The following is a 26,584-nucleotide window of genomic DNA, read 5'->3' on the forward strand; positions in this document are numbered from 1 at the left end:
TGCCTCGCGAATTAGATCTGGGAGCAAAACGCTTCCTGCTCTTTGCACAGCTTAACGGTTTCAAAATAGACCTCAGAATGACACATGGCAACCGAGGCTGGGATAACACAGCCACTTGGGTGGGAATGTTGGTGCCAGACGCTTACACAAAATTTCTGCTTTAGTGGTAAAGATCACAGAACTGTTAAGGCAAAATGTGGCAGTCGGGATGCAGGAGCCGGGGTGGTAATTTTAGAGGGAGAGGAGACTGCCTATGAGCAGCTGAAGGGCAGACATAAGGATGGGGTACCAGCCTGTCTCTCAAGCCCTCTCTGGGGGTGCTGCCAGGTGCTGTACTGGGACCCCGAGCTCACGTTACATGCCACCCTGCCAGATTCAGGACAGCTATATTCCAGTAGGTGTGGCCCCTGTGTGGTTACTGAAGCAATGGTCTATCTACCGCTCAGGAAAATGGTCTGTAAGCATCAGGGCCCCTTTAGCACAGACCACCAGTCTCTACCACAGCCCTTCGCCCTCTCCCTCGGTGTTATTTATGTTCCTCACTACGGAGACAAAATACCAGACAAGAAGTGACTTAAGGGAGAAAGAGTTTACTTTGTCCACAGTTTGAGGGCACAGCCCATCTCAGCAGGAATGCGAGCTATATAACCACCTAGTGTCCCCCAGTCAGCTCACCCCGAGCGAGATCCCCGCCCCCATGAGCCACATCCTCCACTGAGGCCCCATCTCTTAAGGGCTCCACAGCCTCCCACACAGAGCCAACACCTGGGAAACAATCATTCAAACCTGGGGTCTGCGAAGGGTGTCTCAGGTTCAGCTTACACCACCCCCTTAATGCTCTCCACCCCGTTCGTGAAAGGAAAGCCACTGTGGGGTGATGCTGGGCGGTCTAAGTCCTGTGTCCTCTCTCCAGGATGGTGGTTAAGATCATCTGAGTCCAGGGCTGACCAGTGAGGGACAAGACAGACAGAGGGAATTATCTCCAGTTGGAACACAACAGGTCTTCATAGTTACTACCTTGGGGTCCCCCAAAGCCCATGAACCTCACGATCTGCCTGTGGATAAAGTTCTTCCCAGGCCCACGGTGTCTCTGGGCTACTATTATGCACATTAGCTGTGCAGAGCTCAGGCAAGGGAAAGGTCCTCCCTAAGGCTAGTCATAGCTGAGTGTCCCCTCAAACCTTCCTGAAAGGGTGGCCCAGGATAGAAGAGGGAAGACATTTTCATATCCTCTCCCAGGCACTTTTCAGAGAGCCACCTTGTACCCAACAGAAGAGACACTTCCATATAAGCTAGTGTCCAAGCTTCCTGTGGCTGGCTACCCTCAACCTCCCCCTAAGGATAGCCATCTTTGAGTTCACTCTGTAGGGCCAGCAGTGATGGCTTTGGGATATCCCCGGGGTGCAGTAAAGCATATAGGCTCTGGCAAGCCTAGGAAAGTTTGATTGTCTGTGAACAAAGCCACAAGCCCCACACTCAAAAGAGTTATCCTCCTGCATCCACACTGCACTCAGGAAACTGATGTCAGGGAGGACTGGGACCATCATCTTCAGATTTCCACCCCTCCCCTACCATTGTGACACCATCCAAGCCCCTCTGCCTCCCACAGAGGAGACTATGGTGATAAAGTTAACAGATGTTTAACACCTGCCTCCCAGGTGCAGGGGTAGGCCAGGTGCTGGGCTTGCACCTGCAAACCAGGCCAGCAGGGAACTAATGGGGCCTGCTGGTTAGCAGAGGGTATGTAAGTACTGAATGGAAGACTGGGAGAGGGCTGTGATGGAGAAGTGGGGCAGTGAGGAAGGGGCTTAGTTAGACAGGGCCAAGTATGGTACAGAAGGAGGTGGGAGGGGGCTCACTAAAGGCCTGAGGGAAAGCAGCTCCAATGAGTAAGGAGGAGGCAGCATCACACACGCACATTCACAAGAATGCACACACACATCATACACTCACAGGTATCCATTACACACATATGCATGCACATATACATCACGCATTCACACACACACATCATACACTCACACCCATGCACGCATACATGCATGCACACACATCACACACTCACAAGCATGCACATATCACACACACACATGCAGGCACACACACACATCATATACACACATGCTCGTGCGCTCTCTCTCTGTCTTTCTCTCTGTCTCTCTCTCTCTTTCTCTCTCTCTCTCTCTCTCTCTCTCTCTCTCTCCCTCTCTCTTTCTCTCTCTCTCTTTCCTAACCTGTCCATGCATGCACTCTTAAAACATGGGTTTCTTGCTGTCTGTCTGTCTCACCACTTTGTACCATGTTGTCCTCCCCAGGACCCTCTGGAGTTCACACACCCCTCCCACCCCCAGGAATGGAACTTCACCTGCCAGAGAATGAAGACAGTTCCTTTGAGGCACAGTCTGGCAGAGGTCATGTGGCTGATGGAATAGTCACAGTTCCTCCCCTGCTTCCCTTTGTCTCGCAGTAGCAAGTATACCTCTGATGGACACTTAATTCTGGAGGCGACTCTTGCTTCCTCTTCCCTCTGCTCAAAATATTAAATGCAGCTCAGTCTATGCTCCAGCTATGATCATGTCCCTCGGCGCAGAGGGAGCGAAGCCAGAATGGGAACACTTTAGAATCTTCAAAGAGGGACAATTATTGAGGGAGCCAGATTAATGAGGTGTCATGACAACTTAGCCAGATCTGCAACTGACCTTTCTCATGGAGAACGGGCTTGATAAATGCAGTTCATTACCAAGTTCTGACAGGAAAATAGGGACACACTCTGGGCTCCTCAGTACGCTGATCAATATTTTATCTACCAAAGAAAGCCTGGTCTAGATGCAGGAGGATCTCGGAACTAAGTGGACAACCTCTGCTGTGTGGGGGACCCTAAAACCAACAGGAAGTGGCTTGGGTACCTTCCGACAGCCAATCAGGCACGGAGAGGTCCCAGAGTAGAAATGGCCCTGAGTCAAAGAAGGGAGGGGGGAAATATCCAAGATGGCTTCCTCATTCCATGGGTCTATATGTATAGGGCTAGTTGTCAGTTATCTCAGAGAAGGATATAAAAATGAATGAGCTACATTCCTTCTCACTGGGGGCAACCTGCCAGTGTCATTAAAAGGACACCTCAGGCCTGGATGATCATATGCACTAGCAAAGTCCTGTCATGTTGTTATATCATGACGCTCTAAGATATTAAAGGCCTGGGTAGGGCCTCCCACCCTGTCAAGCTTAGGTGGTCCTCAGGCTCCCTAGGCAGTGCTCATAAGAGCTGTGGGTGTTGGCTACATTTGCTACTTTTCTCATGGCTGAGACAAAATTGACTTAAGGAAGAACAACGTGATTTAGGCTCACAGTCTGAAGGTGCACCAGTCATGGTGGAGAAGGCATAGGGACCGGAGCATTGTTACATTGTTTCCACACTGCAGAGACAGGTGGATGCTGGTGCTAAGCTGGTTTTCTCCTTTTCTTATTTTTTCTTTTTATTTAGACCCCAGCCCATGGGACCATTCAGAGTTTAACTCTTTGGAAACTCCCTCACATATATCCCCAGAAGTATCTCTCCTAAGTGATTCTAAATCCTGTCAGTTTGACAATGAAGATGAAGCATCGTATAGGCCAAGTTCAGCAGCCTGTAGCATTTACATTATGAATTTCCATTGCCCCAGGCTAGCCCAGGAAGCCTGGGCAATGAACTAGAGAGGGGTGTGTAGTAAATACCCAAGCCTCTAACCTTCCAGGAACCTTCCCCTTCAAGGAGCCAGTGGGCTGAAGCCAGGCTAACACTAGACACTGCCCTGGCCCAAAAAATGTCACATGCCCTCCCTTCCAGGAACCCTAGGCAGAGGCTATCATAGCCTCTGGTCAACTATGTTGGCATCAGATGCAGAGAGTAGATGGATATAGATGATTGCTTTTATTTATCTTGTTCTGTTTTATTTTTTACTCTTTGAGTATGGTCTCTCACTCTATATCCCTTGCTGGCAAGAAGCTATCTAACAGAGGCTGCCCTCATATTTGTGATGGGTCCTCCTGCTCCTGACTCCTGGGCACTGTGGTTCCCTCCCCTGCTTTGATTTTATTTATTTATCCACGTGCTTACCTGCTTATCTGCTCAATTGGTACATCATCCTTTTATCATCTGGAAGTCAGGGGGACAACTTTGTGGACTCGTTTCTCTCTTTCCACCTTTCTGTGGGTCAAGGTGATGGGACTCAGGTTGGCACATGATAAACTAAATAGTTTACAAACAGGGTTTGGAGCCTAGGTAGACAGGTCTGGCAGATGCAAGAGTGTGCAGTACCCTGGTGTGGTTGAGCCACTTCTGACTGTCCCCACCAAAGGGGACAGTGTGAAGTACACACACATGAGAAACAGCCATCCAGGAAGGCATGTTTGTAGAAGCATCAAGTGTGTCCCTAGGAAGAGAGGGTAGACCACAGCCACTAAAGTGATGGCCTCCATGGGTACCTAAACCCCTGCACCTGGGTGGCTTTCTCTGCTATGTCCTCAGATCTTCCCAATGTGTGGGCTTGGGGGCAGGACTAGAAGAGTTCAATTGACTCTAGGCAGATAGTGTAATGGTTTGAGTCTAGGCGGAGTTCTCCATGCCACTCGTTTGAAATATGACTGTGCTGTGTGTGGACAAAGGGAGATGTAAGAATCTGCCAGAAACAGGGGTGTAACTCAGTAGTCGCACATTTGCCTAGTGCTCACAAGGCCCTGGGTTCTGTCCCTAGCACTGCAGAGGACTAGCGGGCAGGTGGGACAAATCCTCAGGAAAGAAAAGGACAGACAAGAGTTGGGAACATCAGGTTGCTGTGTCTGGATCCCTGCTCTGGCTTCCACACCAGCCTGTGGCCTCTCTGCCTTTCTGAGATGGACCAACTGCCCTCTCCTGCCTTGACATTGTCCACAGGCCTACGAGTGACTCTTTCTAGCTCCAAGAGTCTCCAGAAGCTCAGTGTGCTCCCTGCACCATGCCTTTCCCTCTGCCTCCTTCCACAACATAGCTCGCACACAGCATGTCTGAGCCTTTGCTCGGCTCCCCCATCCCCTTAACTGATCTCCTACTCCTTGAGACTCTTAAAACCCTAGCCCGCCCACATAGAATGTCAATAAATATTGCTACACAGATGGGACCAACATGGCCTGGGCAGCACAGGACCCTGACCCTGGAGACTCGGGTCACTCAACTGGGCCTCCAGCTTGACTTCTGGACACAGGAGAGAAGCCTCTGAGTTCTCAGAACAACAGTATGAGTTTGGTGTTTGGTTTTTGTTTTTATCTTTTGAGATATGGTCTCATATAACCTAGGCTGGACTCGAACTTGCCGTGTAGCTGGAAATGACCTTGAGCTTCTAATCCTCCTGCCTCCACCCAGGATTTTCAGGGGCAGTTGAACCCAGGGCTTCTTGCAGGCTGGCCAAGCACTCGACCAATTAAGTCACATCCACAGCCTAAAGAACTTCAGGGTTTGGTAGGAGAGCAGAGCCTGAGAAGCTACCACAGCCCCCAGGTCCATCTCAACAGGACCACCTCATGGTCTCCCCAGCAGCCACGCAGGGTTGTCTAGCTGTAGACCCTTGGCACAGGGCAGCAGGCAGCACCAGGAACCTGTGGGAATGTTGGGGGACCAGTAAGCCTAAGACCCCACTCCCCATCTGATCTGCCTGATCTGACCTTTAGGTGGCCCTGGTATCATGGGCTCTCAGAATGCTCATCACTGACCAGCATGTCTGAGGGTTGCCTTCTAGTCACTGTAGGCACCAGCTTTCCAGTATGTGGGCAGGTGTCTGTGCCCATAAAATGACCAGTTTATGCACGGCCTCCACCCCAGCAGATACCCTCCTACTGTTCCTCTGTCCCCCTCATTTCTGCTCCATTTGCCAGCACCAGATTTTACCCTCTTTGGTAGAGGTGATGGGCTGACTCACGTAAGACCATCCTCTTTCCCCAAAACATAGTTTTCTGAGAGAAAAAAAGTAATTCAGTCACCAGACACATTCTTCCATTGGCTTTGTCATGAGACCAGGGCATGGAGACCATGCTCAGTAACCCATGGCCATGAAGATCTAAAACTGGGGTACATCAGCTTACAGGCCCTAGGAATTCTCTGAAATGTATCACCTGCCAGGCAGCAGAGGAATGTGAGCAGGTCGGGAGGATGGGAGGGAGCCCCGCTGCCAGAGCATGGCGACTCCCAAGAAGCAAATAGATTTGATTATATTGAACATAGCAATTGATTTTTTTCGTCTAAATAAACACACAAAGGAAATAGTAATGGGCATTTGTTTCTGACAAGAATCAATTGACCCCAAATTGGAAGAAAATCTAGAAACACAAACAAGTGTGAGGAAGGGTATTTGGGCCATCTGGACTTCTCCAGTGAGAGAGGGAGGGCAGGAGAGAAAAACGGCTCTTCACGTGGACCTGCGCTCTCCCCATCGAGGTTCCAACAACTGAACGTGGGAGAGTAGCTATCAATCACTGAGCCTTGGCTCAGAGTAAAGATTCGTGCCAATATGTTAATTAACCCTCATAATATCCCACTGTGGGATGATGCACTGTTCTCCCGTTTCTTAGATGAAATCACTGAGGCCTGTGTAGCCTTTCCCAGGTTACACAACCTGGAAGCCACAGAGCTGCGATTCACAAAGCCAGAGGTCCCCAGCCTGTTGACTATCCGGCTGGTCCTGAGAGCGGTTAACCTGGCACCTTCCACTGGAGTTAGAATTCAAGGGAAGAGGCCCTGATCCCAGACAGTCCAGACCTAGCACCCCTTGATCTTCCCTGAAGAATGGAGGGTGGGGGAGCCCACACCGGCATTCCCCAGTCTCAACAAGGCCAGGCTCGGGAAGTGTCTGATGTCCTCAGGCTGGATGGGGAGGTGGAGCTGGAGGAGCACTGCTCTGTGACATCCCTATGGCCCCCTGTTTACTGGCTGCGCCCTGTATGGTGGCCCCGTCACCAGCAAGATAAACCATGTCATGTCACAGTGCATCACAGGCCTCATTTGCCAAAGAACCGAGCGATGTCGATGCGTTCAGCGAGCACAGCCGTGATAAAAGGCCTAAGACTAATGGGCTGTGTGCTCGGTTTAATCTCCTAAAGCTTCCTTTTGTTTCTTGGTCATGGACTTGTGTACACATGTTTGTTTTCAAGTAACCCAGCTCTGGGAGTGTACCTAATTACCTTAAGCAGGGATTATTAGCCCTGTTAACTAAAACTCTCTAATCTATGAGGCCAAGGATTCAAAAGCAGCCTTTAAGTTAGGATTAAGACAAAAAAAGCAGACTGTGACAGAATACAATCGGGGCTGGCTTTCCTCGCACCATGGGACAACAGCTGCAGATTCCACTGGAAGAATTTTCCCGACTCTGCCTGGTTCACATATTATTGGTGTGAGATATCTGACTTAAATATCAGTAGGTGGGGTGAGGGGGCAGAGGGACAAGTGAACCCCCTCTATGACAATAGCACTGTTTACTGCACACTGGAAATGTCCCAGCAATTGTTTATGACTGAGATAGATGAATGGACTGATGGGTGGAACATTCTTTCAAGCCCCCAGGGTGCACCTGACATAACAACTGTCTTCTCTTTCCAGGTGACATGTGCACCGTGGCTGGCTATGCTCGCCTCAAAAATGTCCTTCTGGCACTCCAGAGCCGCAGACAGCCGCTCCAACAAGAAACCCACAGGCAAAGTCTCGCCTCCCAGAAGCGCCTCTTGGTGGAGTCACTGTTTAAGGCCTTGGATACCGATGGCAATGGCCGCCTCGGCAGCTTGGAGCTGGCTCAGGTGGGTATGGCATTCAGTTGGAGCTGTGGCGAGATCCTGTAGCCATGCGTGGTGAAGAAGCACCTGGGCTCCATGGTGGGAACAATTGTTTGTAACTGTCTCTGTCACCAGTTGCCAAGGGCACCCTTCTCCTCCCCTTCCTAAGACTCACAGCTTGTCAGCACCTCTGAGAATGTCTTACACACAGAATTCAGTCTCCCTGCCGCCTGCCACCCCAGCCCATGTTTACAAACCAGTTTTGATGCTTCCTCAGCTTACAGGTAAAACCTCCTCAAAGGGGCTGCCCACTGGTGTTTTCCTTAGAAAACTAGTCTTTGGAGCTTCGAGCCTGTCATTTTCTACAAAAGAAATGTCAAAGGGGAGTAGTACTTGCAGCAGTGAGTGTCTTTGGCACTCCGGTTTGGTGGGTCCCCAAGGCCTCTGCCCAGTGACAGTTCTCCTCTCTGCTATCCAGATGCCAATGACCCACCCACCACCACCCCCAACCATTTTGCTTGTGGGGAAGCTCTGTGTCCACCCAGCAAAGGCACGAGGCTAAGAATGCTCAGGGTGGATAAATACTGCCTTTTCTGTAGGACAGCAGCCAAGAACACAGGCTTCAAAGTCAGCCAACCTGCTGCCAGCAGTCATGAGCTTGCGAGTCTCTGGAGGCCCCTCACTCTTAGGCCTCCATTTCTCAGCTGTGAACCTCATCACTGCAGGGACATCATGGGAATTAATGGTGCTAAAACATGTAAGACATGTGACACGTTTAACATTATACTTGACACATAGGATGTTCTCGGTGGACATGTTCTTGTCATGGTCGTCGTCGTCATCATCATCATCATCATCATCATCACCACCATCATCGGCCCCCCCCTTCATCCTTCAGCATGCTCTCTTGTAAGGTCAACAATGCTATTGTCTGTCCCTCTTCACAGGTGTTTTTAGGTGAGGAATCTGTGGCTCTAGGGAGTCGAGTAACCAGTAACTATGTTCCACTCACCACACAAACCCAAGCATCCCGAGGCCTGCCCACAGATGGCAGTGGTGTCATCGGGCCAGCATACCCCTACTTTATCAGTAGTATTCATTCCTCAGCTCTAGGTAGGACCCCAGAGAGCATAGCTAAGAGCCCTCATTTGACAAGAATGGCTCTTGAGAAAGCCCAGAGGACTTGCTAATTATGACTGCCTGCAGGACCCCCCCCCCCCAATCTGTTATTCCTTGTACCATAGGCTGAGCAGGAAGCACAGGACAAGTGACATCAGCCTGGTCCTGAGAGTACCTGGTACTCAAACCCAATTGGCTCCCAACAGATCTTCTCGGTTTCATTGCTCTAAGCTGGCAGAGACATGGCCAGAGGCACCTGAAGCCATTAACAAGCATGGTAATTGGACTATGATTTCCTCTTTAAAATTTAATATATTTAAAGTCTATCTCATAAATCCGCCAAGCAGAACCCAGCTAATGTGGGCCTTGCCTTGACACTGAGTCAGAGGCGCCAGAGGGAAGAACTCGTTGGTCCTATGAAAAGTTAATCAATTTCCAATGTAGAAATAGACAAAGGGAAATTTCCGTCTTCGGAAGATTGATCTGCGGCGTCATGGTTGATCTCCTTCTTATCGAACACCCTCACTTCTGGGTGAAGGGTCATTTTTTTAACATTATCACATTAAATTGCTTTAATATAGCAGACCAAGCTGGGAATGTTAAACAAAGAGAAAAATGCCTCTACCTCCACCCTCCCACCCCCAAATAAAATAAAATCATTTCCTCTCTCTTGATTTCCTTTGTAGCATCTCCCTTGAGGCTCTGTGGCTTCTTGGTTAAACCACCACCACAGAGGAGTCCACAGGAGTCCACCAATAGCCCCTAAATCAGGATCCTGACTGAGAGCTGACATTGGTGGCCCTGGAAGAACATGGAAGGCAGGGTAGGCTTAGGTCTTACTGTGGTGCACACATAAAATGCCCCCCATGGGCTCACGTGTGGATGTGTGCTCAAACCTAATGGTAGTATTTGGGAAGATTGTCAGAGCTTTAGGAGATGGAGTCCTGGTGGAGGAAGTGGGCCACTGGGGGCAGGTGTAGGCTTAGTAGCCTGACCCCACCTCCCATTCAGCCTGTGTTTCCCAAGTAGACATGTAAGCTGACAGCCAGCATCCTGCTCTGTCACCTGACAGCTCTGTCACCACACCCTCTCTGCCACTGCATGTCCCAGAACTGCAAGAACCCCTTCTCCCTTTAAGTTGCTTTTGCCGGGGTCTCTTATCACAGCAAGAGAAACATGAGATGATCTGGCCAGCAGCTGCTCTCTGGCCGTGTGCTATGGCAGGTCAACTCTCTAACAGTGGTGAGGTTGGTGTGTGAGGGGAGTGGATACAGAGATGAGGTGTGGTGTGTTCTTTCTCTCACCACTGTGATCTAAGACCTCTCAAGAAGCAGCTTAAGAGAGAAGGGTTTGTTTCTGGCTTACTGTTTGAGGGGATACAGTCTATCGCAGTGAGAAAATGAGGAGCACAGGAGCATGAGGCTGCTGGTCACCCCAAGCCGTCCATCAGAAAGCAGAGACAGATGAGTGCCAATGTTTGCCAGGTTTTGTGATTCTGCAGTTTCCTTCCCCCTGTTATTCAGTCTGGTACCCAGTCCATGTTTAAGCTGCTCTCCTCAGTTAAAGCTGTCTGGTGTCTTTTAGGTAATTCCAACTCGGGTCAAGTTGACCATGGAAAAGAAGCATCACAAATAGTGACTGGGGTTCCCCCAGATTCAGCTGTTAGCTGGTTTCCTGTAATCAAGCCCTCCTCTAGTCTATTTCTCCATAAATACCACAAGTGACAGACAAGTAGTCCCAAAGATTCTTCCTCACTTAGATCACCTGGGTCTGTCTGATAGTCAAGGAGACCACAGACCTGATGCCTGGCCCTTACTTCCCTCTCTGGACCTCTGTTTCCTTATCTATAAAATGAGGAATTTAAATCAGACAAGATCAGAGACTCCCCAATGCTGCACCTGCAAGGCTACAGGATTGCCCTGAATGGAGCACTGAGGCAATGAAGAAAGGACAGGGGTATAGATACACAAAAAGCTGGGGTTGGGTAGGTAATTCACTCTCGTGGAGATGCTCCAGGAGCAGCCTAGAAACCCAGCTTATTTTACACCTCTGAACTGAGAAGGCAAGTCTATTCTATACTTCTGTCTTAGTGAAGTCTGTGAACAGACACCATGACCAAGGCAAGTCTTATAAAGGACAACATTTAATTGGGGCTGCCTTACAGGCTCATAGGTTCAGTCTGTTATCATCAAGGTGAGAGCATGGCAGCATCTAGACAGCTATGGTACAGGCATAGCTGAGAGTTCTACGTCTTCATCTGAAGGCTGCTACTGGAAAACTGGCAGCTAGGACAAAGGTATTAAAGCCCACACCCACCAGGCCACACCTACTCCAAGGCCACACCTCCCAACAGTGCCACTCCCTGGGATGAGCATATACAAACCATAACCACAGCTGAACAAGAAAGCAGGTTTTGCTAATTAGGATGGGGGTTTTTGTAGGGGAGCAGTTGAGGCTGCAGCCATCAAGGAAAAGGGGTTGTGTCTATATTGTCCACACACACCATCAACACTCTACTTGGACCCAGGGGAGACTTTGCTGTATCCCTGAGCCTAATCTAGGAAAGGCTCTACCATTCCCATGGGTCCGAGGCACTGGGGACCTTGATATGGCCATAGCCAGGTCAAGAGGACACATTGACTCAGGCTTCATCTGCTTCCACACCCTGACTCCCCACTAGATCTGGGGCATTTTCCAGCAACATCCATGATGCTGAGCTCACTGGTAACTCTGGCTTTGTCTCTTCCCATCTCACAGTATGTGCTAAAGGAGCAGGACATGGACGGTTCACTGAACAGATGCTCACCAGGCGACCTCCTGAGATTTGACGACTATAATAGCGATGGCTCCTTGACCCTTGGAGAGTTCTACACAGCCTTCCGTAAGTGAGACCTCTCTGTGGGGCTGTGGGATTGGGAACTAATTTCCTCTGGTATCCATCCTGTGCTGTGGCGGTGATGTGGTATCAGGTGCCTGGACTGAGGGCACTTGGGACATGTGAGCCTGGCCGCAGCTGACTTCCAGGAGGATTTGGGTTAAACGTGAAAGAAGTTAAAATTGTTCTGTACAAGCCTGAAAAGGGCAAAACGAGATGTGTGGGAAGGAGAGGACTCACCAACCCTCTGCCTTTTGAGTAAAGGTGTTCCTCATTGATGAAGGGATTTGGGGCTAGAACAACAACAGGACTGTAACAACCACCCTCTGACTGTGCTCATGTGACTTCTCCTGGAGAGACATGAAGAAATGTTTATCTACCTCAGACATGGCATTAGTGACAGATCACAGAAATGACTCCATCCAAGTTCAGCTAAGTGAACTAGGGAGTTACTGGAATTAAAGGAGCCTGAATGACTCCAAGGTGGCAGTACCACTGAAAAGGCCACAGATCACAGCAATAATTCACCTGTAGGACTTGAAGGCAGGTGGGCTTGTCAGAGAGTTTCTTCTGTCCTGCAATTTCTGTTACTGATATAACTTGTTGGGGGTGGGGGAGCGGTGTCTTGTGAATCTTGTGAGTTTCAGGAGCTTCCTAGCCTTGTTTTATTTACTTCCTGAATCATAAGCTTCCTTCCTCCAGGAGAGATGTTTCAGTGCAGGGGAAAGTATAGCAGTGGACATGGAGGCAGCCGGGCTCCACTGGGCGGCCTGGAGGGAGACTAGAGAGATGCCACAGGCATGGCCCGGCAGCTGGGATCAGTCATTAACTACCCAAGTACTTCTGTGGGAGTTGAGTAGAGGCACTCAACTCTCCGTAATGAGCAATTCTCAGGAAAAAATCATTAACATGTTGTTATAGCCTCTAGCTACTGCTTAAAGAGGCCCAGCCTTGATCGGAACTATTTCATAGGATTAGAGAAAGAAAAAGTGTTCAACACAAGTTCTCATCACAAAGGAGATTTATCTGCCCCCTAGGGATAGAGGGCAGGGATAAGGGACAAAGGCAGGAGATAGAGGGTGAGGGAGAAGGGGAAGGGAACAAGGGAGAAGAAGGAGGCATATTTGTCCTGTTGGACAAAGGACTGCCCTCTGGACAGATAGGAGATATAAGTGGCCCATAGGTATACGGCAGTTTATAAAGGTAAAGGGGGAACCCCATGTTAGGATGAGATGTTTAATTTTGATTGAGTATATTAATTAAGTGAGCCAAAGGAGACTTTTGATGGCTGGACTTCAATACTTTGATAGTTGGATCTTTCGTGGTCAGCATCAGGAGGAGGAAGTGACCAAATAAGGGAATAGTCCCTGGTGAGTAGCTTTAGGAATGTAATCTAATGGCCTTTAGAGGGAGTGGGGAGAAGAGCCAGAGCCATGTCCGCCACTCGAGCTGTCCAGAGTCCCTTCGTTTAGGCATTGTAGTAACCTTGAGACCATCTTAGGGGGAGCTCTTTTTATCCTCACCCACAAAGGAGATTTTTCCTGGAACTAAGCAGGTTTTACGGAAGCCGAGATGTGCAGGTTTCTAGTTAAGACAGTTGTGTCTTCAGCAAACAGGGCTTGCTGTCTAAGTGGATATTGGAGGTATCGGAGGTGCTCACTTCTCAAGGGAAAAGAACAGATGCACACGGCCTTCAGGAAGAGGAAGCAGTGGGCAGGTCTACAGGAGTAAAAGCAGTAGGTCAGTGTTAGCCCTGTGGTCTCAGGTGAGAGACCAAGTCTTCCTCCCTGTGAAAACAGAGTGGGTGCTCTGCGTGGCTTCTCCCTGGGGTTCCCTGGTGTGGGCCACACTTGGAGGTGACCTGCTTAGAGATTCTAACAAGCTAACTCTAGTGGACTGACACTGAGGGGAAGCCAGCTAGTGTGCTGGGCCCATGCTAGAGACCAGAAGAGCATGCTCTGCCCTAAGTGGAAGAAGCCCCTTTAAAATCCAAGGTTACTTGGGTCTGCTCAGAGCAGGCAGTGTGACAGTCTGATGCTGTGCTTGTGGATGTGACCTGCAAGGTCCCAGTACCTGATGTGACGTCAGCCTTGGGTAGGGAGTCAGTGTAAGCTCCTACAGGTACCTAAGCCACATCCTAAGCCACAGAATTTAGGATCCTTCCTCCTAGCATTCATCTGGAACTCCATCTTTCCGAAAGGTAACCCTGAATACCAGCAGTCTTTGAGCTCTGGCTGTTCCCAAGAGGCAGTTCTTCTGTCCTGATGGCAAAGGGACATTTGTGGCTGATAGGAGACATCCTTAAAGGACATAGAAGAGAAACGCAAATGATTTTCCCAGCAGTAATTTCCCATGTGCCTGGTGTGAGGAAAGAGAAGGCTTTCCGGTTCACAGCACCCTTAGTATCCAGGGTTATGTCCAACCACCATCACAAGGCTTTGATTGATGTGCCACGACCATGTTTGGTCTCTCGCCTCCTCATCCGTGCCAGCTAGTAAAACCAAAACCTGTATCTGCAGATACGAGTTAATGATAAAGCGTGAACGACTTGTAGGCTTGTCCCGTTGCTAGAAGTACCTGTTTGGAGTATCAAGAGCTTATTCCCCAAAATGATTCTTGAAATTTAAAAATGTTTAGGGAGCTGACTATTAAATAATCAGGGATTTTGCAAACACACACCTGAGTCGTCAGTGGCTTTAAATCTAAAGTTGTAGGAAACTTTAAACCTCAGATAGCACATAAAGGCTACCCAAAATGGGGAGAGTTAGTATTGTTATTATTATTGTTATTATCATTGTTACTATTATTACTCAGTGAGACACGTGCTAAGTGTAGACCTGAACATCACTAGAGAGGCCTTCCCTGTTGACTCCAGTGCTTGGGTCATCACTAGTCTCTCTGTCCACTTCCCTTGATAATACTGGTCCCTCAGAACTTGGATGGACTAGGGACCCCGCATCAGAAGGACCCACAGCCAGATTTGCTCTCCAAGTCAGGGGACAGCAAGTTTTCCAGGAACAGAGGTGATGCTTTCCAGGAAAGCTGCCTGAACCCCAGCTCCTCTGCAAAGGGTCTCGATCACTTTGTGGCATGCAAGGGAGGAAGTTTCTAGATTAGGTTGGTTGAGCTGGGAAGACCTACTCTAGGTGTGGACAGAAGCATCCCACGGGCTGGGGTCCTAGACTGCTTGAACAAGGGAAGGCAAGTCGGGCACTAGAGGTCGTCTCTCTCTGCTTCCTGACTCTGGGTTTAATATAACCAGCTGCCTCGTAGTCCTTCTGCTGTGACCTCCCTGCCATGATGACTGTGATCCCCTCAAAGTGTGAGCCAAACTAAACCCTTCCTTTCTTAAGCTGCTTGTCTCGGCAGTAGTTAATTATTGGACTGACAATGGCACATCCTTGATCCTGGGAATGGATCTGGAGCCAACCTGCAAGCTCTTGGCTCTTGACACCCATGGAGACAGACAGGCCGTTCCTTAAAGAAGGTCGGTACAACTGTGAGCCACTATAGGGAGGGGGCACGTTGTCCCCTCAGCTCCAACCATAGGTTTCAGGCAGGGCACCCTGATGTCTGCTTCTCCCATTCCTGGATTATTATTTGAAAAGCTTTATGATCATCATTCTTGAAGCAAATTAGATTCTGCGGTTGCCTTGGACTTGTTTTGAACCGGGCAGCCAAACCATTCATCACAGCCCAACCCAAATAATAGATATGCAGTAAAATGTAAACTCGTAGCCATTTGTGGAAGCCACAAAATGAGTTAACCCAGCTATAAAGGCCTGACATGCTGCGGCTCTGAGCACCCAGGGATCAATAGCTTTTCAAAGTTATAGGAACTACTGATCCCCAGAGCCGGGGTGATGGATGGATGGCTGGGTGAGTTTTAAATGAGTAATTAAAGCGAGACACACAGGTGTGACCGATTCCCTAGAAAGCAGCGGCCATTTGAGAAACCTCGCTGAAGGCCAGCCGTACCTCACACATCTCGGCAGCAACATTTCGATTTGATTTTAGCAGCTGGAGTCGATGGGCTGGGCGAAGTTGAGTGTTTGGGGTTTCATTTTCTAGCTTCCGTCTTTTGTGAGTTTTGTTCCTGGGCTCCAGGACGGGTAGAGGAGGCAGCAAAACTCCAGCCCCACCGCCTTCTGAAGCAAACTCAAAAGCTCTCCTGAGGATGATGGGTTCTGGGCTGGGAGTGGTGTGCACACCTTTAATTCCTGCACTTGGAAGGCGACACGGGCAGATCTCTGAGCGCCACACTGTCCAGGGCTACATAGTGAGGCCTAAATAAGATGATGGGTCTGGGTGTTTGGCCTGCAGAAATGCCATGTACTGCCAGAAATCCCACACGGCCTGTTAGAGGCTATGGCATGGGATTCCATGGCCACCAGTTGCCCTGCTGAGTTGGTTCATAGTGAGGTTGTATCTCTCTCCTGGCTTTAGGAAGTAAGTGAATGTCACACTCTGGGAAGAGGGCACAGGAGGTATGTTAGCCATGACAACCAGCTCTCTGTCTCTCTGTGTCTGACTCTGTCTCTCTGTCTCTCTGTCTCTCTCTGTCTCTGTCTGTCTGTGTGTGTGTGTGTGTGTGTGTGTGTGTGTGTGTGTGTGTGTGTGTGAAGGTGTTGGAGGCCAGAGAATAACCTCAGATGTAGTTTCTTGGGCACCGTCCACCTCGTTTTTTTTAAGACATTCTCTCACTGGCTCAGAACTCAGCAAGCAGTCAAGGCTGATTGGCCAACAAGCCCCAGGGGTCTGCCCATCTCTGCCTCCCCTGTACTTGAGTGGGATTTCAATCAGCCACGGGGCTGAGCTTTAAAGATGGGTGGAGGGCCATCCAAGATCAAACTTGGGTCCCCATGCTCGCAAAGCAAGCACTTTACCAACTGAACCATCTCCTCCGCCCCTGAATCTCTTTCTGACCCATCAGGCTGAGCTAGGACTCCCATCCCCGTCACCCATCCGCCCCCTACAGTGACAGGCATGAAAGATGAAGGTGGCCTTCCCGTCTCACTCCATCTGTCAACTAAACATTGTTTTCAGGTTGCTTTTGACATCCCAGATCAAAGCCAGGTCTAGGAACTAAAGGCTCAGTGTCCTCTCTGCGTGTGTCCTCCACCTCCCTCCCCTCCTCCCCAACAGCCACCTGTCCCTGCTGTGGCAGAGACCCAGGCCCCAGGGCTACTGGAAAAACAGGATGCAAGCTCCTCCCGACTGTTCATCACAGTCAATTAACTTAAAAGTCACTCACCTAAAAAAAAAAAAAAAAGCTTCTCAATTCTGCATGGTTTTACACTTTTCTGAATGTTCAAGTTAGGATCATGGCGGGGAAAACAGGTCACTTAAATAAGGACTATTTTTTTCCCTCTCTTTAAATTCATTATCAGTTTCTCCTACATTTTTGGAAAGATACTTGTCCGCTTAATTAATCCTCTGAGGGCAAGCCCAGCAAACTCGTGGACGGGGTGGGGGAAGGGGGGGGTTTGAACAGCCACATGTGCTTCACGTGGTTACATTCTAGGTCACCAGGGACCCCAAGGTGCTGACAGGGTGGGAATCAGACCCAAGTCTCCCTCTGGCTCTTCTAACCAGGCAACTTGGAATCAGACGGACCGTGAAGTTGCACATGTTTTCCCACCATCTTTGCTACAAAGTGGAAGGGAGGCAGGATTTGGCCATGCATATCTTATCCCCTGGAACTAATAATGGCTTCCACCATCCTAGGCTTCCACACCAACCTCCTCGGACCCCAAGATCACCAAGGTGGTGAAATAAGGCTACCATGAACATCCAACCAGCTCTCTCTGGCTACCCACAGAGGGTGGACTTGACTGCAGTTGTAGGCGGATCTCGCTTCATCCTTGACATTCAGCCCTAGGTTTTAAGCAGTGAGGCCAGGTTAGAGGATGGGTTCAGAGCCGGCATACCACCCTCGGGGGCTGTGTACAGTCAGTGTCACTGTAGTTGGTAATGGGCTCTTACAGTCATAGAGACACCTAGCAGTTAACAGGAGCCAGCACTGTGTACACTGCACCCACTTTCTCAGGTAAAGAAACAAACTCATTGAAGTTTAAGTATCCAACCTGAGTCACACAGCCAGCAAGTAGCAGAACCCGGACGGCCCATGCACATGATTCTAGAAACTTCTCAAGTATTTAAACATTCTTGACATTCCTCTCTGCATTCTCCAGGGAGAAGCGTATGGTTCCCCTACACTTCAAGGTTATCCCAATAGACTCCTTGCCCAAGAAGTCTTTCTCATCTCCCTCACATAGGCCAAACCCTGCACCTCATTATCTGGGAGCCCAGAGACTGTCCTGGGTTTGTCTCGGCCGCTTTTCCTCCTCTCCTCTTCCTCCTCCTCTGTCCACCTTGAAGTCTCTAAAACACACTGTCTCTTTCTCATCTGAGTATTTCACTCCTAAGGACTGGAGCTGCACCGTGAGGCCCAGCGTTTCCTGCCATTGTCTGGAGCTCAGTCCTTCCATTTTTTTTTTTTTAAAGATCCCAGCTGGAAGCTCTCAATGGCTTCAGTGTAGAGCAACTGAATAGTAGAAAATGAACTAATTACAGGTTGTTATTGAAAATCTATTATACGCAAATTGCAAAAAAAAAAAAACCCATTCAAATATGATGCTTTGGTTTTTGTTTTGTTTTGTTTTGTTTTAAATCTTATTCTTGGAGGGAGAGGTGGGGTTGGGTGACTGGACACTTCACCTGTCCTCCAACCAGTGCTACACAACCACCTCATGCCCATGGGGTCACACAGCCCAGCCTGACTTCATAGAGAAACTAAAAATTCTGCGTGGAGCTCTCTGGATATTAGTAAATACTTGAAAGTGGCTGCAGAGGAAGCAAAAGATTTGGTTACAGAGACATAAATGAGAACAATTGAAATGTCAGCCTTTTACGGGGTATTGCCGTATTGCCATCGTGAATCTCACTGTTTTCTGCAAAGCTTTTGTCGGAATTTGAATGCTCAATTCAGCACCGAAGGTCATATTTCTGTTTTCCACGCTTGCTCCCCTAAATGGTAGTGTTGGGGAGGCTTGGGATGTGCAAGCTGGAGCTATCCAAAGCCTTTATCTCAGTGAGGATCCTTATGTGGCCAAGGTTGACTCCAAGGTTCCAAACAAAAGCCCAGAGAAAAAAACTTACAACATGAATGAAACTCCCAGCAGTCTGCTTGCCTCCTCGGCCTGCCCTTCGGCCCTGGATTTCTTGTGGGTGTGGCTGGCAGGGAGTGTGAGGCACCTGGTGGTGACCAGACGCTCTGAAGTGTTAGGAAGCACACCCGAGAGGCTCTTACGGTTTGGATGTGGAGCGTCCCCCACAGGCTCGTGCATCAGCACTTTGTCCCACCGGGTGGCGCTGTTTTGGGAGACTGAAGAACCTTTCAGAAATGGGACCTAAAAGGAGGAAGTGGGTTGCTGGGGGTGGGATTGGTCCTAAGGTTTATGATCCAGCTCTACTTCTTGTCCTGTCTTTCTGACCCACTCAGAGGTAAACAGCCTTACATACTCCTGCCACTGAGCCGTCCCTGCCTGGATGAACCACACCATCAAACATGAGCCCAAGTCAGTGCTTCTCTTAGACTGCCCTTTGTCGGGTGTTAGGCCATAGCAGTAAGAAAGGAATGGATACAAAGTTGTGTCTCCCAAGGCTGGACATTTGACATGTAACCATGAGTCCACAATCTCGGTCTTTCTTTCTTCTCCTACCACATCCTTTCAGACTGCAATCTCTTGCAAGACCCTACAGCTACTATCATGAGGCTCAGTCTGTGGTCTGCAAAATACATGTGTCCTAAGGTTTGGGGGGTGGGGGAAAATGATCAGAGGAAGCCATGACAGGACACATGTCAGGATACAAGTATGACATGGCAGGATACAATGATTAAGTGGGCATCTTATGGGTCATACCCAACTGGCTCCAATAGCATGGTTACCCCTGGTCAGAGCAGGCTGAAGAGTCATACCCTGGGAACCAAGAAGCTCAAGGTAGGTAGAGAGAGGCACCCTATGCCTATGCTGCTGCTTAAACACCAGGTAAGGGGGAGATTTCAGACCCTCCATGCTACCTCATCTTAAATTCCCCATATGACAGCCCCTTCTTATCATGGCTGTCAAAGGGCACCACTCCATTCCTAGAGACAGAGGTGGCTTCTGCCTACCCCAGAACTTAGCCTTTACTTGGAGCCTCCCTCTGGACCCAAGGTTGAGACAGGGAGGATAGTAGGTGGTTGGGATGTTGTTGCAGACCATAGGGCTAAAAAATATCTGCAAAGATGGCGGCAGAGGGAACAGGACAGAGAACAGTTGGGCAAAGACAAAGAAGGGCAAGAGTGTTGTTATCCTGAGTACCTGTCACAGTTAGAAAGGAAAGCCACTGAGCTGAGGGGAGAAACCTGGAGCTTTTCATGTGGTAGGTATTTGGTCTGGTAGCAGCAGGGACTCTTTAAAAAGATTGGAGGCCATATTGAAAAGTAAATATCTATGTGAATATATAAGAAAATGGCCAGAGTGATGTGACAGTTTCCAAAGACAATAGTCAAGGTGTTAACCTGCTCCCCACTTGGTATTAGTTGAATTCGTTGTCCACCATGGTCCGTGCGGTAGTCTAGGAGCTAGATGGCTGGGCTGGCAAAGAGGCTCCATCCCCTGTATATAACCTAAGTTACCTCTCGGCCCCGCTAGCCTTCTATCACATTCCCACTCACTCTTTGAGAAGCTAGTCTCAGCTTCCTGTATGACTGGGCACCTGACCAGTCCCACCACATGTCTCCCAGAGGCTCCCTTGAAGCTCCCTGAGGAAGCTCAAGGCCAAGAGGCTGGCAGCACACCCTGCAGTGACATGTGTAGACCCGAATCACATCTAATTTCTGTGAGCACAGGACCTTCAAGGTCAGAGGCCATGGCCACTGTGAAAGTTTGTCTTTCTGGATATTTGTGTTCTTGAGGACTCAGGACCACAGCAAGTGGTCAGATAAATAAGCCAATGAGAGATGCTCTCTAGTGATGGAGAAGCAAGTCTGACTATGTAAAGGGCAGCACACCTACTAAGTGTGATATAGTCCGATCCCAGCTTACACAGATATAAACAGGACAAGCTCTAGTCTCCTCTGCCCTGAACTCCCCCCTGCCCCCGCCATGAGTCCCACCTAGAGTGAGGACAGCCAGCTAGTGTGGCTGCTACCACGAAGGGAATGATAGTGCTCTTTAGCACAGAATACTTGGTATGGCTTTCTCTTCGGGGCTACAGCTCCATCTTGGCTCCTTAGCCACACCGTCCTGCTGGCTCCGCCTCCTCTTCCTGGTGTGGAGCTGCCCCCTGGAAGGTGTGCAGCAGCCAGCCTGTGGAGCCCTGGAGGACAGTCTCAGATAGCATGGGTAGTTTGTCTTCAGAAAGGGGTTTATGTGGAACAACTGCTCGTGATATGTTAGCATAGTGCCCACAGCTCAGGATAGACCCAGATACACAGGGCTCCGTTCCCAGTAAGTCCCAGTAAGTGGATGAGTAGGGTGCCTGAAATGTATTGAGCCCCCCACCCCCACCCCCAGCCCCACCCCCACCCCCACCCAACCGTCCCCGATCTGCGTGGCACATCAGGTTCACAGTCCTTGAGAACACTTTGGATACGGCCTAGGTAGAGCCCCCTCTATTCTGCTACCGCTGGCTCTCCAGAGCCACTCGCAGACCCCCAGAGCCCAAGGAGGCTGCAGGCTACAGAGCTCCATCCAAAGCCAGGCCACTGATTCCAGATCTGTCCACGACAGGACCTGCAGTGAAGACCTGGGGGAGCCTCACACCCACTTTAGCCAGGACCCTCTCGGGTCTTCACTTTCTACCCCTACAGTGTGTATACAGAAAACACATTCCACCCACAGACCGCTGCAGAGGGTAGGACCTGGGCCATCACCTGCATGGCTGAATCCCTTTCCCAGTTTCCAGTCCATCAGTCCCCTAACCCCTCCCCCTCCCCTTCCATATGGATGTTCCCCTCCCCATCCACCTCCCATTACCACCCCCCCCCAACAATCCTGTACACTGGGGGTCCAGCCTTGGCAGGACAAAGGGCTTCCCCTTCCACTGGTGGCCCAACAAGGCTATTCATTTCTACCCATGAATTTGGAGCCCAGGGTCAGTCCATGTATAGTCTTTGGGTAGTGGCTTAGTCCCTGGAGGCTCTGGTTGGTTGGCATTGTTGTTCATATGGGGTCTCGAGCCCCATCAGCTCTTTCAGTCCTTTCTCTAATTCCTCCAATGGGGGTTCCATTCTCTGTTCAGTGGTTTGCTACTGGCATTCGCCTCTGTATTTGACATATTCTGGCTGTGTCTCTCAAGAGAGATCTATATCCGGTTCCTGTCAGCCTGCACTTCTTACCTTCATCCATCTTATCTAGTTTTGGTGGCTGTATATGTATGGGCCACGTGTGGGGCAGGCTCTGAAAGGCCGTTCCTTCAGTCTGTTCTAAACTTTGCCTCCCTATCCCCTCCTAAGGGTATTTTTGTTCCCCCTTTTAAAGAAGGAGTGAAGCATCCGCATTTTGGTCATCCTTCTTGAGTTTCATGTGGTCTGTGCATCTTGGGTAATTCGAGCATTTGGGCCAATAGCCACTTATCAATGAGTGCATGCCATGTGTACTTTTCTGTGATTGGGTTACCTCACTCAGGATGATATTTTCTAGTTCATTCCATTTGCCTATGAATTGACTTTATGAAATTCACAGGTGCTTTTAGACACCTGTCACCAGACCACACCACAAGAGTAACAGAGTTACCGGTTGGGGGATGGGCAATTACTGCACAAAGCCTCCTGGTTTTGGGGTCGAGGTGCCTTCTAGCTCCATAGGGAAGCTGAAGCCCCAAAAAACAGAAGTGTCCCCCACTCTCCCTCGAGTAATCAGGTCTCTGTAAAATGTCTTCCTCTGAAATCCAAGTGACCTCTCAGCTCCCCCAAACAAACATACTTCCAGAGATTCTGTTGGCCCTGCCCATCTATAGAATTGGCCCTAACCTTCAGAGGCCACTCCTATGAGATGGCATTGAAAACACACTGGTACCTGGCAATAGGTTCAAGAAGTAAGGACTTGGAGACAAAGGTCATACATCCCTGCTTTTGCGTGTGTTCAGAGCACCCATCACTCAGCGTCCCTCACTGATATCTTGATAGCAGCTGACAACGTAGGAGCTCTCAGAAAGCTGGGCCCTGACCTGGAGGCAGTTTCCATACTCGGGGCTACGTGGCTCATACTCGGGACAGGGTAGAGTATTTAAGGGTTGAGTTGGCCCAGGGCTGGCTCCGACAGAATGAATGAGAGTGAATCAGCCAGGCAACAAAGAACTAGAGGCCATATAGCTGAGCATGGAGAAAGCTTCCAGGGCTAACCAAGAGCCCTGCCAGCCTCTGGTCCCTGTAGTCATTGAATGAACAGATGGGCCTGGATAGGCACACTCCATCCCTGTGGGAGTTCAGAGTCCCCATGTCACACCGTCCAGCACCAGGGTGCAGAATATATGCAAGGCAAAGCAGACACCCCACCATCCTGCTGGGTGCTAACCAGATGCCATGACACGTCCCTGCCCTCCCCAAGGAGCCATGAGTCCTGAGAATACTGACTTATGAGTAGCAGGCAATGAGTGACCAGAACTTCCTCAGGAAGCTTGGGATTCTGGGTTTTGAAAAGAAGAGAATTGTACAGTGCCTTCCAGAGAGGTTGGGAGTTAAGAAAGTGTAATGGTCATACCCAGAGGGGGCCTTGGACTCAGTAACAGCCCTGTATTATGAGTGAGGTTTCTCTGAAGGAACAGAACTGATAGGATGAAAAACATTGTATACAAGTGTGCACGTGAGCACACACACATATATATACACATATACATATGCACATACTAGCTTTATTAAAGTGGCTTTTGGGCTGTGGTTCAGGCAGCCCAGCAATAGCTGTCTCCCAGTGAAAAGAACAGGATTTGGGTAGTCCACAGGCTGGGCATCAGTCCCATCCTGGTACTGAAACCCCAGAGGAGTCCTGGAGAGCTGCCGGTCGTCGGTCTATGTTGGAATTCCAGAGAAGGCTCTAACATCAGCAAGAGGATGGGTGAAGCTGCTCGTGAGGGTGAGGGCAAGCAGGGGAAAAGCAAAAGCTTCTTCCTTCTCCCGTGGCCTTTTATGAGGGCTGCCCTCAGAAGGTATGACCCGGATTTAGGGTAGGTCTTCTCCCCTCGAATGATCTAATCAAGAAAATCCTTCACAGACATGCCCAGCCGCTGGGGTTTTAGTTGATTCCAGACGTAGTCAAGTTGGCAACCAAGATTAGCCATCACAAGCCCCATGCCCCCATCCTAAATACATGTCTGCCATGGGGGCTGCCTGTTGGATTATGTCATGCACAGGCCAAGTCCAGTCCACCCATCCTGGGTCCGCCCATCCCCCTTCCCTTACTTCTAACCAAGGGTTGATGGAATGCATCTTCAACATGAGGGCACAGGGGGAGGTATTCAAGGGCCCCATAGAGCATCCCTTCAAGGAGAGCCAGCTCCTACTGGCACGGGAGTGTTTGGCGTCTGCTTCTGCCTTGAGAAAGGAGCCAGTGTGCTTCTACTGGAAATGCTGTAACCATAAAAGAATGGCCTGCACAGGACCCCTGGGTCCCCTCAAGTCAACTCTCTATTCTACAGAGGCTGGGTATTCACATCAGAGTATTCAAGACCAGACTCTCCACAACCTCCCCTCCCCCACCTGCCTTCCAGCCATGGCTTGGGAAGGATTTGGAAAGAAGTCCATGTGAAGGGGAATCAGAGATGGTGTGGGCCCAGGGAGGGAGGAGAGCTAGAGCAGCAGTGTAGCTGTTGGTTAATAGCCGTGAGTCATGGCAGCTCTGAGAGGGAAGGAGGACCTCTCAGTTACATGGGACTAGGAGGGGGCATGAGGAATGTGTGGCCATGGAGGCCCCTTGTGAGCCTCTGTGCTGTGTCTGCATACCTTTGAAGTCAGAAGAGCTGATTGATCTTGCCCAGAATGAAGGGCAGAGACCCAGCCCAAGCCCACGATCCCTCGCTCCCAGACCACAGGCTCTCGGTAAGCAGCCGTGGCCAGGCCGCCAGGCAGATGAAATATTAAAGAGCCTCGGAGTCTAGGAGGTTTCACTGTAAATGGGTTGTGTCGGACTGGACCAACTGAACTAAAGAACAGCATCTCAGAAGGCCATGAGCCCTTGCCAACTGTAATGCTTTCAAGAAAAATGGCCTCCAGATGCCCAGGGTGCAGGAAACAGTGCCCACCATTAAGGAACATTACAATGGCTGCAGCCCAAGCCTCAACAGCCCCAAGTGGTACATGGGGACAGTCTTCTGGATGCTAGTCCCTGCTTCTAATCCTCAGGAGGGGATACTGGTGCCAAGAGTTCCTCCAGGGTGAGCGGCTGGATGAGCACCAGTCACTAGTTATCTGCAGGACAGTAAATGCCCAGAGTGAACTAACACATACTCAGCATCATGGCTTCACGAAGCTTCATCTTCACACAGTCCTTAAAGTCATAGAACCAGCAAGGTGGGGCGGTGAGCCACTTTGTATGTGATTATAGCCTAAGGGAGTCCTGTTAGGGTTTGAACACTTGATCACCAGCTGGTGGCGCTCTTTGAGGAGGTTGTAGAACTCAAAGGCAGTGAGGCCTGGTTAAGGGACAAGCTTCGAGGGTTATGGCCCACCCCACTTCTAGCCCCACTCTAGATGTTTCTTGATCATCCAGACCTGAGATAGCAGCCACAGGATCCCACAGCCACAGCAACCAGTTGCTCCCACCAACATACCTTCCCCACTGTGGTGAACTTCTAACACTTCAGACTGTAAGCAGGAAGAGATCTCTGCTCCCTGAAGTTGTTTTCTGCCCAGTGTTTTGTCACAGCCGTGAGAAAAGTAAACACATGCCCTGAATGGAAGCAAATGGCGACATTGGCTGTCCTATAGCCCTGCGTGCCAAGGATCCACTCCAGGCAAGCTCTGGCCTTAACCCTGAGAAGACAGTGGTGATGCGGTGGTAAGCCCGTGCCTGTTGCTATATCTACAAATTACCTATTGAGGGAAATGGTTCAGGGCCCAAGATGGGGGAGCCCACTCAGAATGGACATCTGGCATGTGGTCAGGGCACGGTGCCAATTCACAGTGCAGAGGCATCGCAGCTCAGAAGCCGAGTGCCGCAGCGGGCTCCCAGCATGCAGCAGAGCTGGCTTCTGAAGCCACATCATTAATTTCAGGTAATAACCCAGCATTAATAGCTGATGCTAAACCCGTCTAGGTGAATTCATTAATCCTCACAACAATCTATGGGGGAGGAGCTATCATTATTCCTCTGTACAGATGGAACCCGGAGGCCCCATGCGTTTGATAACTTGCCCATTTTCCAGACCTAGAAAGCTACAGGACGGGGCTCGAATCCACGAGCCTGGCTTCAAAGCCCAAACTCTTGCCCACTCTGCTCTGACTCTCAAGTACCTCAAACAGCTTTGGTCACCAGCATGTGTTTTCACGAGAGCCCTTCTGGCACCTCAGATTTGGCAGCTGTTGTCTTTGCAAGTACCTGTGGTGTGGGAAGAGGGATCTATCCACCCAAATGATAGACTGTTGATCCCAACTCTACCCAGCCACACTCCCGGCATTCTGTTCCACAGTGGCCAGTCCAACCCATCATCACCTGCCTCTAGAATCTCTGAAGGACTAGATCAGGGCTTTGGGGCGATATCTGTAGAGGGCCAGAATCAATCGGGCAAGCTCTTTCTGGAACTCCATGTGTCCAGACTTAGATATCTATGGGCTGTGAG

The 26,584-nt window shown here is 49.8% G+C and overlaps 2 protein-coding genes across 4 annotated transcripts in view; one reads left to right on the top strand and one right to left on the bottom strand.

The window, feature by feature from the left end:
* The window catches only part of Fstl4 (follistatin-like 4), a 433,607-nt gene that overhangs the window by 302,916 nt on the left and 104,107 nt on the right, over positions 1-26,584 (top strand). For both annotated transcript variants that reach the window (NM_001414342.2, NM_001107000.4), the window contains 2 exon segments: positions 7,601-7,794; positions 11,647-11,770. In NM_001414342.2, coding sequence (NP_001401271.1) covers positions 7,601-7,794; positions 11,647-11,770 — 318 coding nt within the window.
* LOC148002862 (uncharacterized) overlaps positions 1-26,584 on the bottom strand; it is a 115,240-nt gene that overhangs the window by 56,428 nt on the left and 32,228 nt on the right. The window lies entirely within an intron of this gene.

This window comes from Rattus norvegicus, chromosome 10 (assembly GCF_021556685.1).
Source record: "Rattus norvegicus strain SHRSP/BbbUtx chromosome 10, alternate assembly SHRSP_T2T, whole genome shotgun sequence".
NCBI classification, from domain to species: Eukaryota; Metazoa; Chordata; class Mammalia; order Rodentia; family Muridae; genus Rattus; species Rattus norvegicus.